This window comes from Anopheles stephensi, chromosome 3 (genome assembly GCF_013141755.1).
Source record: "Anopheles stephensi strain Indian chromosome 3, UCI_ANSTEP_V1.0, whole genome shotgun sequence".
Lineage (NCBI taxonomy): Eukaryota > Metazoa > Arthropoda > Insecta > Diptera > Culicidae > Anopheles > Anopheles stephensi.
Window position 1 is genome coordinate 58,590,548 of NC_050203.1, and position 17,310 is coordinate 58,607,857.

The 17,310-nt window shown below is 45.3% G+C and overlaps 3 protein-coding genes across 4 annotated transcripts in view; 1 reads left to right on the forward strand and 2 right to left on the reverse strand.

Annotated features, from left to right (window-relative positions):
• The first annotated feature begins 382 nt into the window (after positions 1-382).
• Positions 383-16,631, forward strand: LOC118509006 (mesoderm induction early response protein 1). The gene is made up of 5 exons (XM_036049021.1): positions 383-802; positions 12,761-13,497; positions 13,579-14,150; positions 14,220-14,481; positions 14,709-16,631. Exons 2-5 carry the CDS (start codon positions 12,771-12,773, stop codon positions 14,750-14,752), a joined length of 1,605 nt encoding a protein of 534 aa, XP_035904914.1. The 5' UTR covers positions 383-802; positions 12,761-12,770; the 3' UTR covers positions 14,753-16,631.
• LOC118509008 (trypsin inhibitor ClTI-1-like) lies at positions 6,986-7,537 on the reverse strand. Its single transcript, XM_036049023.1, has one exon. The coding sequence runs from the start codon at positions 7,436-7,438 to the stop codon at positions 7,247-7,249; it is 192 nt and encodes a 63-aa protein (XP_035904916.1). The 5' UTR covers positions 7,439-7,537; the 3' UTR covers positions 6,986-7,246.
• Positions 7,097-17,310, reverse strand: part of LOC118509000 (calcium/calmodulin-dependent 3',5'-cyclic nucleotide phosphodiesterase 1-like) — a 161,739-nt gene continuing 151,525 nt past the window's right edge. For both annotated transcript variants that reach the window (XM_036049013.1, XM_036049012.1), the window contains exons 8-9: positions 11,283-12,603; positions 7,097-11,210 (exon numbers count right to left, since the gene is read on the reverse strand). In XM_036049013.1, the coding sequence (XP_035904906.1) occupies positions 11,068-11,210; positions 11,283-12,603 (1,464 nt within the window). In that variant the 3' untranslated portion in view covers positions 7,097-11,067. The remainder of the gene's footprint in view (positions 11,211-11,282; positions 12,604-17,310) is intronic.

Genomic DNA, 17,310 nt, shown 5'->3' on the forward strand with positions numbered 1-17,310 from the left:
GACTGGAATTTGACGTGTTTAACTTACACTAGAAAGTTAAGAAAAAACCCTTGGACACTTAATGACGATATTTTCAACTATTTTTTTCAAGAATAGTGAGAAAATAGAATCATAAATATCCCACCATTAATATTACTCAAAATTGTTAGTTGGGAAATTCATAACGCATTCCATATGAAACACGACAGCAGGGCGTTATGAATGCGTTAGTTTTGAAAGTTTTTCTCAAACTGTTCATAAAAAATTATGGTTTTGTTTGTTAAAAAGCTTCAATGACAAAATTTACATACATTGCACCCATATTAATAATTTTTTTGAGCTGAACGATACGATTTTGGTCTGCTGATTGGAGTTGCAACATATGCCACCTGGGGCAGAGCGATTTTTCAGGAACTGTCAACGTGTTGTACCAAGCCACTGATGTTTATATTTCTTTGCTGGTCAAGAAGTGCGATCAAATTACAATTTCTAGCCAAATTTTCATGCTAGCGGTTGGTTATTAGTTTGTTTGCGTGTGTAAAGTGATCCGATCGGGTGCCGAAAAGTTGGCCAATTCCTTTCGAGTGAACAGAAAATCGCGCGCCCGTATTGTATTGCCACTCCCGCCGTCGCCGCCGTCACCGTCGTCCGTGTGTAGCGGCGGGCGTACGTGATTTTTGTTGTGTTCCGGAAAGTTTGTCAATTGGAGATTACCGTGGCAGGAGTTCCACGGTACCATCCGGTCGATTAATTGTGCTCGAAAAAGGTTCAGTGCTAAAGGAAGATTTCTGTTTTGACCCGCCTCCGCCGGTGAGGAATTCGTACGTAAACGGCACTAAACAATCCAGTATCCAAACATATTGCTAATATCTTTGTTCTCATTGCAGGTGGTAAGTGTCTTCTTTGTCTTAAGACGAATCCAGGAATAAGTTACGGGAAGAATGTATCGCCGGTTCGCCAAGCGTAAGCTTGAACGATAAACTGCAACAAGAGGAAGATGTATGGATGTTTGGCGGTATGGTAGGGAGTTTTTCATCCCTAAGCAGTAATGGCTTAACACTAGGGGACGAGGATGCTTTACTTACATATCAGGAGTTAATCTGAGGGGAACACAATCAACTATGTTTTGCGGTACATCGTACATCGGGTTTGGGATGGCTAGTATATGTGCCTTCTCATCTTTGTGCTATAGGGGGCATGGACAAGATGCTATGAGCTTTTGGATGGATTTCGGCTATGCTAACGAAAGATGTCTATGGTCCAATGTTTGGTGTTGGCGTAAATCACACACGTCTTTTTGCTCTCAAAATGGGATGATTATTGCACCTTGCTTTTGCGCTTTTCAACATTCCGCTAGAGAGAGTCATCTCAGATTTGAAAAAGAAAAACAAATTAGAGACCATCATCTATTTTTTAAAACCTTTTATTATTCTACCAATGGGTTTCTACGCAGCAAACACTGTGCGAAAAGAACCAGTGGGTGGCCTTATAGCATATAAACAATATGATCATTTTTTGCACTGGAAACAATTTTCTATGTTCCTTTGTCAAGTAGACAAAAATTGCTTGTTTCTTCTCCTCGTGCCGGTCGTTTCTGCTCGTGCTGGTTGTAATATAGATATAATGGCTCTGGACTGTAAACAAACTCAAGGATGTAAGCAAAATACTGTGAATACTGTGGCTTGTGTGAAGGGACGTAAGGTTTTAAGGCAAAGGCGCTTACTCTTGAAATAATGAGCTATTGCCTGTTTCATTATCTGTGACAACGGCACCGGTCTTCATACGGCAGGGCCGGGGCTCAAATCCGTAAGCCAGAAATGGCAGGCATGACCTAAGAGGTCGTTAGGCCATGGCCATAGCGCGAAGAATTGTTTTTAAATCGTTTATTTATAGAAGCTTTGGATATCAAAGACCTTATTCGCCTCTTACCTGATTATTGTTACATGCAATTAAAATAATCCCAAGAAGATGTGCTATAGTCCTAAGTGCCAAAAGTTTGCAACGTACCGGACACTTATTACAATATATTTAATTCTTGTACTCAATTAAATAGCTTCTGAGACATTAACTTAGTTAAAACATTTGTTAAGCTTAAATGTCTCGCAAGGATGTTTGATGTATGTATGAAGAGGGTGACTTTGTAGGATTTGTCACTACAATGATAAGCTCTTCGATCTGAATTACGATCACATTATTGTGTAGGAATTTCAGATTGTCATAAAGAAATGGTTGATCATGTAGAGTCATGTTAACTTGGAGATCACGCGAAGGGATAGGCCGGGATGAATAATTGGTAATCGTCGGTTCTTTGTTATAAGCTAATGAAGGAACAATCGGAAAAGATACAGGCCACCAAGCAGTGGCATCACCTTGGAGGCAATAAGCGAAATGGAAGATAGATTCTCTTTTTCTCGAGGTAATACCACGGTAGGAATCCAGCTCACCCTCAAAGGAATCCAGCTTCCTGGGCCTTCCCTAGTTACTCCGGGGTTGTGGGCAAATACAATTACGCAATTACGGTACGTTTACGGACCGACTGCTAAGGCCACAAGTCCTAACTTTCTATGATTAGCTCCGTTGATTTGTAGAGGGAGATGGAAGCTCCTTACTTATCAAGCGCTACAACCGCTTTGCGGTCTTGGCCTGCTGCAACAATCCTCAATACCGCTCACGGTTTAGCACCGTCGTCTGCCAATCCATTATCCCGTCCGTTCTGGCGGACGCATCAACGCCATCACTCTATTTCAATTTGGGTCTTCCACGCCTTCTCTGTCCGTGTGGACGGCCTAAAAAGGACTTTACGGGCTGGGTTGTCCGGTGTCATTCTCATGACGTGACCAGCCCACCGGAGCCTGGCGAGTCTAATTCGCTGCACGATGGTGAGATCATCGTACAGCTCGTAGAGCTCGTCATTGTAGCGGCTCCTCCATTGTTCTTCCACACATACGAGGACAAAAATCCTTCTGAGCATCTTCCTATCGATGGAAGCTCCTACTATACAGAAAATGCTGACCGGGGCTGTTCATTTTCAGATCGGTCCTCCTTTGAACAGTAAACTCCGCCACTGCTACCAAGAGATAGCGTGTCGAAGTATGTTTGAAGTAGCTATCACTTCACGATACCCGGCAGGTTTAAAGTTAGGAAATCAAGTTGAAGAATATTTGGGACCACAAGCACTTAAGTATGTATTTGTCACAGTGATGTATGCACAAAAAATAGACTGCTTTTCATAGTTTGTCATGCTATGAACCCTTGTCTAGGGATTTTGAAGCAGCAAAGCATTCTTTTAATGATTAGCTTTATTCATGTGCACAGAAGTTTGAAGTAGTGAGGTACATCTTGACGACCCGCTTTGCAAAGTGCTCTTACTTCTGGAGAAAGCCGATAAGGTCAAATAGGGGACAAATGTAGGTCACCTTGGTGTGCTGTGAATGCAAAAAAATGCCGCAGACGCTGATGAAAAAATTTTGGGCGAGGAAATCGTCTGGTGGCTCACCGGCAGAGCGAGCATCTATCCAAATGGTGAAAAACAACCTGGACAAAAGATGGACACTCACCCTTGGCACTACAACCTCGAACGCTCTCGTCCTGCCATTTCTGGCTTTCTGGAGACTGTGTGATTATATCCGTAGCAACGTATTAAACTCTACCTTGAAGACCGGCGCCATTATCGTCTCGGCCACCGTACCGCTCCAGAGATGGACATAGTTATTCAAAACACAGTGTCCAGATTTGAGATGAAGATGCGTACTTGAGATGCGAAAATCACTAAGAGTGAGCGGGCCCTTGAGAGAACCTCACTTTTTACGGTGGATGATGAGCGATTTGTTGAGCCAGATCCCTTATCCGATCATATGAACTGCTCATCCAGGCTTTAGAAAGAGTTTGAAGAAGAATTTTAATAAAGAGATCCTTTAGCTAGGATGTCAGCTATTTGTACGGGAAGATGTGATCATAGCTGTTAAGACGCCTTCTCGTTAAAATGTAATGCAGTCCCCCGAACCCGTATCGCCCGTTCGTGTCATCGCAAGCAAGAATGCATACCATCAACAAGCAAATTAAATAGATGTTTTATTTCGTCAGTTATAAAGTAATCAAAATATGTACAGAGTTTTAGGATAGTCTAGACTGAAGAATGTATTCCTTTTCCTACAGTTAGCTCCACTCACCGAGAAAGCGTGAATGGGAGGGGGGTTTTTTCTCTCTCTTGTGTGTAGTCAGTGTAATTTTCTAGTGCAGCTGTCTAGTCTTCAGTTCTCATGCTATCCACGAGAGCTGTGTACTTCCGGTTCCGGTGTTTTTTTGTTTTATAGGAAATTTTCAACACACACACACACTTTTTATTCATTATCAGAATTAGTTTCTCTACTCATACTGTGCTTTGCATTGCTCTGCAACGGTGTGTCGCAGGGTTTCCCCTTGTTCGGAAGTGCATTCGGTTCTTCCAGAATGCTTTGCTAGATTTTCCCCAATGCTTTGGAGCGGCAATATCAGTGAAGAAGTGATGAAAGGTCAGCCTAAAAGGGGGGAGGAAACACACATTCAATTCCTAGTGTTGACTGTATGAGTCAGTGCAAAGATGCAAATCTAACCATTCCTTCCATTTTCTCTTTTAATTGGTGTACCTCATACGAGAAGCATTAGTTTTAACACCTCCCATCGGACAGATAGGGGCCAGTCCGAATAATATAACCGTGTGTGTATAGTTTCGTACAAATGAAGCTCTCTTGCATTGTTCCATACCAAAAGTCCATCCTTTCGCCCGCCCAAACATCTAATCTCCGCTTCGTCCTCTTGGTGCATAATGGTTTCACACGCTTACGCTGAAGCTTTCTATCCTAGTTCGATCCTTAAATCTTTTAAATCTCTGTGTAAGTGTCCACTAGCCACACGACTAGTGGTGTGTGTGTGTTTGTTTTTCTTAAATACAACTCTGCTTCAGCTATTCATGTGATGAAGTTCAATAATCTGTTTTCACATCAGGACATTGTTGTGTTAGTTTCTGTTTGCTGTTTTTATTTGTTTATATGTAAAGTACAGAAAGCATACCCTTTCTCTATTCATCTAATGCATTAATCCCTACCAGCGGGGGTGGCATAATAACTTCATCTACTATTAGCTACTACTATCATCAGTGTTTGTCTATCGCCCATTCCTTTTAAGGATCCGGATCTCTAACACACAGGATATACGGATTCGTTCGATTCGCGGGCTTTTCCCTTCTGTTCCAGTGTTTGGAGTTTACGGTTCCCTTTATAACTTAACATGCTCCAGCTTTCTGTCTACAACAGCGTTTTGTCTTCTGTACACTATCACTGCAAAATAGATTTACGGACATGGAACAGTTTTTTTCTTCAAGGGATTAGGAGTGTTTTTTAATCTGCATTTTAGCTGCTGGTGATAGTAAAGGTACCACATACACTTACACAAACACACACACGCGAACACTAGCTTTACTTTTAGCTTTGTTCAGCTCTACACATTGTGCATATTGATTTTGCGAGACATCTCCGTACAGAAAGAGCTGTTATACATGTTCATGTTAGTGGAATAGATTTATATTGGTATTTGCTTATTCATATAGTGGCGCCATCTTTATGCTGCCATTTGCTTTAATCACACCCGAACCAGTGCCATACTAGTCATCCTAGCCGGCATGTTTGCAGTCCTTATGTACAATGTGTCCCGGATGATCATTTCTCGATCCTCATCTGAAATGTGCATCTCATCCATCCATCCTCGCCATTTCTGTATAGACCCTGCTAATCCTATCGTAATAAAGCTATGATCCCAATTTCAGCTGATAACGGCACCTTACTGCTAAGCTACGTCACCATTGCTCACGGGCCATCAAAATGTGTTCATATCCAACAAATTCAAAACCGAGCATCTCAAAGACCAATGCTGCCAGCTCTGAGGGGCTGGTAGCGATACGACTCCTCCCCAACGCTAGCAACTCGAGCAAGGAAGTGATCATGCTCACTACGTGTGCAACTCACACCGTGGAAAAGAGCGGGTGCCTCAAACTACTACTGATTTGGGCGATTTGGGCTTCTAAACTCCCTATAGCAAAAAAGAAACACTGTCTCATGCAGTTAGTACAATCTATTATGCTATGTTTACCCTTAAGCCTACAAGTTCTGTGTGCTATTTTGAAGACTATCAAGTATGCACCACGTTGCCGGAGAAAAGAACTGAAGAACTGCGGATAGATACGCATCCCCATCCATTTCGCATAGAAGAATCCTTGGGGAGCACATGCACAAATGTGCTTAACATGTTTTTTGGTGGATTTGAAAATAGTCTTGCTTTTATTCAAGTATAAAGCCAGCGAAGGTGATTATTGCTATGGATAGGTTTCCATTAGCAGAAAAGGCATACAATTGCACAAGGTGCAAAGTTGGATTTTTTAGTTTGTTTTGCTTCCTGGTGTAACTTGTATTTTGAGGTGCGTAATGAGCAATGGCGAAACTTAAAAGACTGGTCCCTCAATCAGACATGTTAGAAAAAATGAGTGTAGTTTGAGTGTTTAGTTGTGTGAGATGGAGGACTTTTTTTGTTGTTGCTGGTGGTGGTGGTGGTGATGATGATCGGCTTATCAATTGTTCGTGCTATGTTCTATACACGCTTTATAGACGTTTGCGTCTCAGGGTGAAGATGTGTAGTGGGTTTTACATGAGTCGTGTCCAGTGGCCTCTACCACGGCTTTCGGCTGTCTGCTGTGATAATCGAACTGAGGACATCGAAAAACTTAAACACTAGCGTATGTGGTATTAAGATTAAGATTAGTGTTAGATCTGTACATTACTGCTATTCGCGCACATACCACGCACCCAGAGCAGCCAGTCTGGGGCATGCGTTTAGTATGGTGTGATCATCTACAAAGGTTTTATGTCTGTTGCATGGTTTTCTTAAGAAGCTGGGATATCTGTTCTTGCTCCATTTTTCGCAGTAGAACACGACTAGCACAAGAAGACTGTGAACAGTTCAATCCGAACAATACTTCTTAAGGGTTTTTAGCACTGTCCTCTTGCCGGGTTTTATTTTCTTTCCTTCGAATGTAACAGACCCTTACCCCCAGAAGGATGGATCACAAATCACACCTCTCGCTCCGTTGTAAGGTAGCGTTTTGTATCAGCACATTAATTTTATTGTTGGACAAAAGTAAGGATAACTGAGCTCGTCTAGCAGTGGTGCACTGTCCCTCTTCCTGAGGAATATCCGGTTTCCGGGTTGTAAGGTTCTACTGGGTTCAACTCCTTCCCTGCTAGCACTCGCCAGAACGAGCCACCTGAACTTTCGGCGCCACGGTACACTCCAGGGCACACTCGTTGGCGTACGTTTTGCCATCGGTACCGCACACTGGCAGATAACTAGCCGGACAGGCCGGGCACGAGTACTTTCCGGCCGCGGCCAGGATTGCGCACAGCAGGAAGCTCAACAGAAACAGCAGCTTCATGATCGTTTGGTTTGGTAGAACGATGCAAGCAAACTTTGATCCTCACTGATCGATGGTTGGGACGGCACTGGTATGTACCGTGCCCACGGCAATCGCACTTAAATACGCTCAATGCCTCTTCCCGGGTATGTTCAATGCCATCGCGCACGGTGCCTTGTGGTGGTTACCTTGCCCGATGAGAAGAATTTGATTAGAAAAATTGAGCATGTATGTGCCGCAATCATGAAACTTTTGTGAGATTTCTTAGAAGTATATTTATAAATGGGCCTGCTTGTTTGTTTGTTTGTTTTGCTCGGTTGTTCCTCGCCTGGACGATGCTGATAGGTAAAGGTCTCCAGGTCTTGCCAGTTTGCACAGACAGAATTAATGTAAAGCAAACGCCAAAAAAAAAAAACGCAGCGAATTACCATAAGGCAACAGCGAAACGTCAACACCGGCCACATTACGTCGGTCCGACCGAACATGGTCAAACAGTCTCTCCGTGAATGTGTGATAAGCTGATGCTCTGTGAGGACATCCGGATTATTGTTCTAAAAAATCAAATTCACAACGTGTGTCGTTCGTAATGACTGGGAGCGGTTCCCGGGTCGGGGTTTTTTTTGTGTATCACAGAGTTTCGTTAGAAGTGGAAACCATACCGAAGGCCGTTTACTGAGAAGGGAGGAGTGCTTCAATTTTGCCGGGAAGTTAAAACAAACCCTCCACTAATCTCGCTTCTTGTAGGTCACACTCTAGGTGCTCTCTTTAGGCCTGTGCTGCTGGTCGTGTTCTTCTCTGCGGGGAATTGGGTTAAGAGACATTGGTTTGTTTTGCTTGGTGTGCATCACCTTCAGGACAAAATGATAACAAGGTTTAACGGTTCTGGTTGAATTGGTCTACACCAATTTCTTCAAACTGATTAGCCAATCGTACAACCAGTGTGATGCAAAATTGGAAAATTTGTTAGGCGTGTTTGCTCCATTGGATCACCGCTTAGCTCCATCCAGCTAGCTGACTTCCCCAGGACAACCCTTGAAGAAGCATGTCAGAGGTGATGATGGGTGCGTGCGTCGGTTCTATTTCTACACGTTGCTGTTGCTCTGTGAAGCTACTATTGCAATATTTAAATTACTTTTTTTGCCCTTTGTTTTTACTTTTCTTATGAACAGCGTATAAGTAAGAGTTCGTACATATTTTATTTTTACTTATCGTGTCGTGTTGTTTGTGGTTTGTGTATTGTATTCATTTTGTGCTTTTTTATTAGTACAATTAGCTCGCGCTTTTTTGTGGGTTGCGATTTTTTATACTTCTTTTTGTTTTGTTTCATAAAGTTCAGCAAAGAGAGGAACAAATTAAACAATTATCTTTTGTATTCTTCTTCTTTTTACTTTTAAACAGTAGGTGTAGAGTTACGCTTACCTCCCACCCCGAAGTAACAATGAGATAACAATTGTGTGTGTGTGTGTGTCTTTGTAACAATTAGGTGTGTTGTAGGTTTAATTTTAATTGCTTCCTGCTAGTTGGCAGAAAGGATTTGATAGCTATACGAAGATATTCCAAATGCGTAAACTCTTTGCACAAACGATAACAGATTTTAAACGTTCTTCCTACACTGGAGATGGGTAGCCGATTGGGGTAGGAGAATGTCAGGGAAGCGTAGGGTGATAGACTCATACTAGTTTCCTTAACCACAGGAAGTTTTTCCGTTAGTATTAGAAGGCCGTTCGAATTCGATTCGCAAACAGGAATCGTGTTTGTGATTTGAATATCTGACTCTGTAGTCTTCTGCCTGCTTTCCACAGTTCGCCACCGGGTTTTCCATTACTTTTTGGTCTAGATTATTGTTGTAGAGCTGCAGTACGAGTTTTGTACAAAGCTATCTAGGTATTGCACTACCATACAAAACTCCGGGGGAAAAACGAGGTGCTCCGTAACAATATTTGCTTCGCTACCGAACAGGCGGGATGTTCTGGTACAAAAATATACTTCTTTATTGTGACGGCAGGCCAGGTTCTCTTTGGATGGGTATGAACGAGGTACGAAATTAGCTAGCTGTGTTTAAACAATTATTCCAGTCGGTGTAGTTGTTGGTGGTAAAGGTGGTATCAAAAGAATTACAAAAATTCTACCTGCAAAGTAGCAGCATCTTTAGTCGCTTTCAACATTGTCCCTTAACGCAGGGTTCTTCTATTGGGGGTTTGGTTTCCCTAACCGACGCGCACGTATGTGTTAAAGGGATAGTAATTAAAGGAAAAAAACTCTTCATACGTTCCAATGGTAATCAATTTCCCAATCGTTAATAAAAGTGGTTTGAAGAAGGCAATAATTAACAGCTTCCACTAAAGGAACATGGACTTCCATATTCTGTGTTCGGCAGAATCGTTTGATATATGAGCCGTTTGCAATTACACGATCATTATTCGGAACGTTTGCTCAGCTGACGCTCAAGAGGTTTCAGAAAAAAAATATGGCAAATGAAGTATTGAATTTGGAGACTTAATTAAGCAGAGAGAGAGACCGGGCGAGTTAATTATGACAGGGTGTAAAATGTTGGAGACTCTCGTTGCGCATTAAGGATGGGAAAGGGGTAAAGTGAGCACATTAATTATGCCAATTACGTTCACTTCACATTCAATCCTTTGAAGACAAACTTAAAAAAAACCATAAAAAATTATAGCTAAGGGAAGGTCAAAGAAGGTCCTAATGATGATCCTGGTTGGAGATGCTGATTGTCAAGAATCAACTTTGAAATAATGCCTTTGCATGTCGGCGTAAAACAAATCATCATTCAAGCGCGTTCAATTTTGAATTCGCAACAGATGAATCTCTGGGGTTTGTTTTTGTTTTTATTACTTTCGTTAACAACGTCATCAGGTAGCTACTAGAAGTAATTGTCTCTATCAATTCATTGAGTGAGTTCTGCTACTACGCCTTTACGTCAGCACCACCCCGAGGGGTTACAGGTTGATCGGGGTGTTCTCCCCTGCATCGGGGCTCCTCCACACGCCACAGCGAGAAGGACAATCCGTGTTTCTGAATAGACATCTGGTGATGCCTGTGAGCTGTGAGCTCTCTGGTGCCTTAAATTTCTTCATCTCTAATCATTTTTGGTGTGCGTGTGTTTGAAGTGTATTTTTTATGTAGAAATAGAGCTATAGAGTTTAGTTGTTTGTAAATAAGTTCTCCAACTTTTATCGTCCGCACGCGCGCTACCCGGGACTCTCACGCTCCCCTAACGCACTATATGCTGTGACGGGGGTTTCCGCTTTATTCAGTGCCAATTCAAATTCTCAACATTGTTTCGATTATCTCAACTGTCCGTCGGTCCGTGTCGTCCTGCTCGGTGCTATGGTTCTTGCTCTGGTCAGCAGCGGGGCGTAATAGCTAGAATAGTACTCTATCTTGTTCCGTGACTCTACGCACGCTTCCTTTACACGCTTAATAAAGTTTAGCATTTAGTTAAAGTTACTATCATCTGGTTGTATTTTTCTGCTACAGTTTTCTATCCTTTCGCCACCTCAATTCTACCATTGTGTTTTTTGTTCGTGCCTTTGCTTGGTGGATTAATGTGTTGGTGTGGCTGTACGTCTCGCACGTGTGCATAGAAAGTGGCTACTGTGTTGCATCGATGCGTTCTAGGTTGCTCCGTCTTAGTTTGGGTCCGCTTCGTCTGGCTTCGCTTCTTCGGCCCCACCGTCCGCGGTTTCGGAAGATTCGTTTGATTCAGCCGCTGCCGCTGCTGCGGCCGCTGCCGCAGCCTCCGCTGCAGCTGCTGCTGCCCTTGCTTCCGCATCTGTGTTGGAGGAAGAGATTGGAACTCTGTTAGTATCGGTCGCTGCTACTACTCACCATTCTTGCCACTTACCACGGACGGCTTGCTCCTTCCAGATTTTCTTATTCTCCGCCAGACAGGTCGTCCAGGGTTTGCGTATCTTGAAGCGGTTCGGCTTCTCGTTTGGATCGGCACTGCCATTCTTTGTCGTGGAGGCGGTGCTGCCAGCGCTTTGCGGTTGGGCGACCGGTAGCGGACCGTCGGTACCGCCGCCGCCGCCACCACCCTTGTTGCTCTCTGCTCCACTACTTATTGCTTCATTGTTGTTCGTATTGTTGTTCGGTACGCTAAGAGTATTGGTAGTACTTTTAATGCTACTATTATTGTTGACGTTGGTATTACTATTAATATTATTGTTGTTGTTATTATTATTATTATTATTATTGTTGCTGTTGCTACTATTACTACTAGACGTGTTGTTGTTGGCCGCACTGTTGCCGGCCGATGCCGCACCGGCACTGCTCGATGCGTTGCACGCGATCGGTGCGATCGGTGCGAGCACGATCTCGAGCATATCCGCACAGACGGTCATGCTCGGCTCGACGATAAATTCGATAAAGCCGATCTGCGATTCGGCCACGAGCGTGTTGTTCCGATCGCACAGCGGGCTGAACGGCAGGCCGAGCTCCCGCTCCAGGTCGCCCTGGCGGAAGAACTCCTCCAGCAGCAGCATCGTCCACTTGTGATGGATGTCCCAGCGCTTGGCCGGGTGCGAAATATCACAACAGTGCAGCACCAGCGAGAGGGCCTTCGACTTGTCCACCTGCGGTTCGGCCAGCGTCAGCAGGTTGCGCATGTTCTTCAGCTGCTGAAAGTGGAAGGACATGTCGGTCGCCAGGACCATGTCGATGATGAGCGTGCGCAGCTCGCGGTACTCGTCCCGCGACAGATTCTGCAGCACGTTGCAGTCGTCCTCCTTGAGCACCCGGAACGCCGCACTGATGTGGTGGTTTTCCAGCACCGCCCGGTCGTTGTACAGCATCGCCGTGTCCGAGCCGGACATTACGTGGAAGTTGTTGGTTGTCCCCGTGTGCTCGTAGTCGTGGATCAGCGCTGCCAGCAGCGTGGCGAAGATCTCCAGATCCGTCAGCCAGTGCATCAGCCCGGTCTGGCAGAGCACGTGGTGTACGGTTTGTGCGACGTCCGCTGCGTGCAGGTTGTTGTGGTACGGGTTCCGGAACCGGCAGTACCCTTCCTCGATGCGCGTCAGGAACGTTTCGAGCGTGGCCGGCGGTACCTTGAACTTGTGTATCATGCCGTACCGGTTCAGCAGATCGTACCCGAGATACTTGACCGGCTGACAGTTGCCCGCTTCGGCCAGTGCAAACACATCGAACGACCAATCGTCAAGGGTCTGTGAAGTAAACAGGGAAAGCAGTGCAAAAAAAAAGAAAATGTAACATACTTGCGCAACACATGGTGGCGGTGTAAAACAAATGATTTTAAAATAAGAAAAAAATCCTCCATTTTTTATTTCTTGCCATCCCTTCTCTCCCACTCTCATCGCTCAAGCTTGTAAATATGTCGACCGAGGAGGAGCAACCCGGCACTAGCGATGCGCCACAGGGAGATCAGCTAGCAGCGCTCGTCTCCTCTAGCAAAGAAGCTGTGGATGCCGGCAAACCTGCCATTGAAACGGAGAAGGAACAAAAGTCTGACACATCCAAAGCGGAACAACCGACCGAACAGGACAGCAAACCGGAACAAACGAACACAGAGCCATCATCCTCGTCTCCAGAAAACAAGCCCACGACAAACGAGGAACCCAAAGCAGAAGATGTACTTTCTGCCGATAGTAGCAGCAGTACGGCCGAGCACGTGAAAACAGATCCCACGTTGCAAGCAGCGAAAAAAGCAGATTCTAGTCCCGAGCATCAACAACAAACGGCCGACCCGGCGGCGGACACAGTTCCAGTTGCAGTGGAAAAAGAAGCACCGACGCCGGTAGCAACGGTCCGTGCTGAGGAGGACGACGATGAGGAGGACGAGGATGACGAAGAACCGGGTGATAGTGAGGAGCAGCAGCGGCGTCAGCAGCCACAGCAACAGCAGCGCATCATCAACAAACAGCGAAGTGATGGAGGAGACAGTTACAGCAATGAGGAAGAGCCGGGCCACAACGCGGCGAACCAGCGGCAGGATCAGTCTCAAACGCCCACCGGTGCGCAGTACTACGAGGACGACGAGGAGGACGAAGAGGACGAGGGCGAGGAACCGTCCGAATTGCGGCAGCTGTTCGAACCGATCAGTGAGTTTTATCTTCGCAGTAGGATCAACCAGACTGCGAACGTGTTTTCCATGTTGGGGTAACCGTTGTCTTTCCATACAGATGATTCTCAGGCGCTGAGCGAAGACGAGGAGGACGGAGACTACATACCGGACGAGGAGGTAAAGAAGACGATCATGGTGGGGAGCGACTTCCAGGCCGTCATACCGGAGGGTTTGTGCCGGTACGACGATGCGCTACCGTACGAGAACGAGGACAAGCTGCTCTGGAACCCGACGATACTGAACGAGCAAGAGATTGAGGACTATCTGGTGAAAATCACTGGTCCTGCGGGAGGTTTAGGAAGTGGCGGGGCGACCGGTGGTGGTGCTGGCGGTGGTGGCCAGCAAAAAGGAGCGACCGGTTCTACCGGTACCGCGACAAGCGATCCCCAGTCGAACAGTGTGTACGCGATACCGCTCGGCAATCATCTGCGAGACGACGAGCAATCGCTGTATCTGCTGCAACAGTGCGGGCACAACGTGGACGAAGCGTTACGCCGGAAGCGTATCAGCAACAATGCCGTACCGGTGCCCGACCAGCAGATGAGCATATGGTCGGAGGAAGAGTGTCGAAATTTCGAGAACGGCTTGCGCGTGCACGGGAAGGATTTTCACCTGATCCAACAGACGAAGGTGAGGTTCGCGGTGGAAGAGTGGACCGTAGCGCGGATTTGTAATGCCATTTTGCTATCCCTACCGCAGGTTCGCACCCGTTCCGTTGGCGAGCTGGTACAGTTTTACTACCTGTGGAAGAAAACCGAACGGCACGATCTGTTCGCCAGCAAGGCCCGGCTGGAGAAGAAAAAGTACAACCTGCATCCCGGGCTGACCGACCACATGGATCGGTTTCTGGAGGAGCAGGAAAACAGTACCGGGTTCGGTGACCGCAGCTCGTCGCCCGGCTTCAACAGTCTGTACAGCAGTGCGTCGGAAGCGAAGCGACAGCGGCTGCTCGACTCGAAAGGTTAGTCCGGTGGAGTCCGTCCGTTCGCGGCTCGATTCGACTGACACGTGGGAGCGTTTCGAGAAGCCGTGTCGCGCCGTCAGATTTTTTGGAACATGAAGGTGTTTTTGAGGGAGGATGATGATGTGGGGGGCGGGGGCGGTGGGGCGATAATTCCGTTAGTTTTTCCTGATGGGGGTTTGTGCATCTTTTCTCTTCCCGTTTCCGTTTCTTCTCCCTGCCGACAGAGAACAACACTGCCTCCTCCAAACGGTCCGCCTCGAATCTGTGACTCGTGGTAAGGCGGAAGGGATTGAAGTTGCGGCTGAAGGAGCGCAAATAAGCGTGGGGGAAAGGCAGGCGGGAAGGGGGGGTAGGGGGATGCCAGGCCACAACTATCGACACAACAAGCCTTTTCGTCGACAACAGCGGGTAACAGCTGATGATCAGTTCTTCTTCATCGTCCAAACGCGCGCCAATCAATCATCACGCTCACATCATTTTGCCTCGCCCGACATCAGCAAATGGGGATTGTGTGAGTTAAATCAACCACGATTTAGACCAACACGGCAGGAAACAGTGTAGCGCGCGCTTAAGAATCGAGGCAGGACTCGCGTTTTCCGTGGTGCGTAGTGTACAGAGATCGGTGTATGAGTAGCTTTTTCGCGAGATTGCTTTTGCTGGGTGTAACCGTGCTTTACAGGAATTGAATTCGAATAGGAAACGGAACAGAGACAGCTACTCGGACCCCGTTGCGCCGAGCAATGTAAATGGAGCAAAAATAAATACAGCATTGTTTTGCCAAACAGAACCCGTACATTGAGCTCTGTGTTTGTACTGAGGTAGGAAAAGAGTAGCGAGAGCCGTTTCAATTTTGTAGCCTGTTAGTTTCGCTTTAAGGCGGGTAAGAGAAGATTTCTTTGAATGGATGGAGTGCTCGTGGAGCTTCGGCGTGCGTACGTGCGTTTTGATTGTGAAAATAAATGATAAAATAACATCGCAGCAGTTGTAACACGGGAACCACACAACGGAATGTTGTATAGATTTTTTTTCTATCGCAAAAGGATTTAGTTGTTGAGGGAAAAATATCATTGGCCAAAAAAGGGAAAAAAAGGGCGAGAAGAGAGGATTGATTTTAGGAAATGTGTGGATCGAACCGGAATTATAATCGGGCTTTGCTTTCCTTCGAGGCGATCATTCGCACGTCTAGCCAGTTCCGTTGTATAGGTAGGAGTTTGTGGTAAAATTTGCTTTCGTGTGTGGTGGTCGTCGGTTCGGTGTGTGGAAGGTAAAAGTCTCAGCAAAGATATTATTCATTCATACAGTGAAAACATTAATTTACCGAAACGCCATCTCTCTCTCTCTCTCGAGTTACCTTAAACCGAAACACCTTCCACCTTACACGAAACGCTGTAAAAAGCCGTTAACGAGTGACGCTTTCCCGCGGCAATACATATGTTGAATGTTTTTTGTACAAGTATGTGAAGTACGGGAGCAATGGTTAATAGTGGTAAGATAGCAGTAATAAGGAGGCGGCAGAGGGCGCGTTTAGTAGATGGTACGCACAGCGCAGTGCGCAAAAGCAAGTATTTTCGTATTATTTTTGTATAAAAGTTGCTTAGAAAACCAGGCGGAGGAACTTTTGTTGAGAGTGAAAGGCTACTGAAAAATGGAGGATAATAGAATCATGGGGATGATACTGTCAGTCGCTTTGAGTGTGTGTGTGTGAAGAACAAAAGAAATGTTTGATGGAACAAAAAAAATACCAAAAGAAACATAAAACAAAGCAAATCGTGGATGCAATGAATTATGGAAAGCATACAAGGCAAAAGGAATTAAATTAAAAAAAATTAAAACTACTTCTTGTGTACTCTTGTGCGAACGTACATACTTTCTCGTAAAATTTTGGAAACAATACAAACATAATGTGTATTAAAATACGATGCATTTAATGGTATAATTCTAGGACGCAAACAAACAAAACGGCATACATATTAATCTCTTAAATTTGGAATCAATGAACTAAAACACACACACACACACTTATCGTGGGGACGTTTACGTATAAGGCACGCTAGTAGCGGCGTGGAAATAAATGGGAAGCAATGGGTGGGAAAACACAGTGTAACAATACAAAGATTGCAAAGTAAAACCCATTATTGAGCAAGGAATGTCGGTTTGGTGTTGCTTTACTGTTTAAATATCACACCCGTTCTGTTCGTTATGAGCGTTTGTTTGATTTAAGTTAGTTTAAGTGATTTAAGTTAATTTTAGATGGGGTGGTCCGGTGGCATCCAGATCGCCTCCCCGTACGCAGGGCTGACTACTTTGCTACGGGTAAAATTAAGCCACAGAAAGCTAGAAATTTCAGGCCGAGACCTCTAGAGGTTGTAGTGCCAAGGAAGAAGGAGAAGAAGTAATTTTAGTTGAAATTGTTCACTATTTTTAATGAATAATGGTCCTGTTAACTTATACTCTATACTAGTTGCGCATTGATGTAGAGAGAGGATGTTACTTGCAAGGCTTCACCCTGCTGAATGATCATTGTGGGATTTTATACCAGTACAAATATTCCTGTGAGACGAGGACTCTGTCCACAACCTACGAAGCCCTGTAAGTCGCCTACAGCCTGTGGAAGCTTCTCCACTCAAAATACCTGTTGCGACGGACGAAGCTGGGACTGTGTAGATCCATTATAATCCCAGTTCTCACACACGCCTGGACGCACGACATGGACTTTATAGAAAACTGAAGAAAGCCCTCTTAGCCGTGTTCGAGAGGAAGATGGAGGAGACGCTACAATGACGAACTCTACGAGCTGTACGATGATTTCACAATCGTGCAGCGAAA

Bases quoted from the DNA above. Each gene is read 5' to 3' on its own strand.
- LOC118509006 (XM_036049021.1), top strand. From the start codon at position 12,771: ATGTCGACCGAGGAGGAGCAACCCGGCACTAGCGATGCGCCACAGGGA. The intron at 13,498-13,578 runs GTGAGTTTTATC...CTTTCCATACAG, and splicing joins GCAGCTGTTCGAACCGATCA to ATGATTCTCAGGCGCTGAGC. The intron at 14,482-14,708 runs GTTAGTCCGGTG...CCCTGCCGACAG, and splicing joins GCGGCTGCTCGACTCGAAAG to AGAACAACACTGCCTCCTCC.
- LOC118509008 (XM_036049023.1), bottom strand. From the start codon at position 7,438: ATGAAGCTGCTGTTTCTGTTGAGCTTCCTGCTGTGCGCAATCCTGGCC.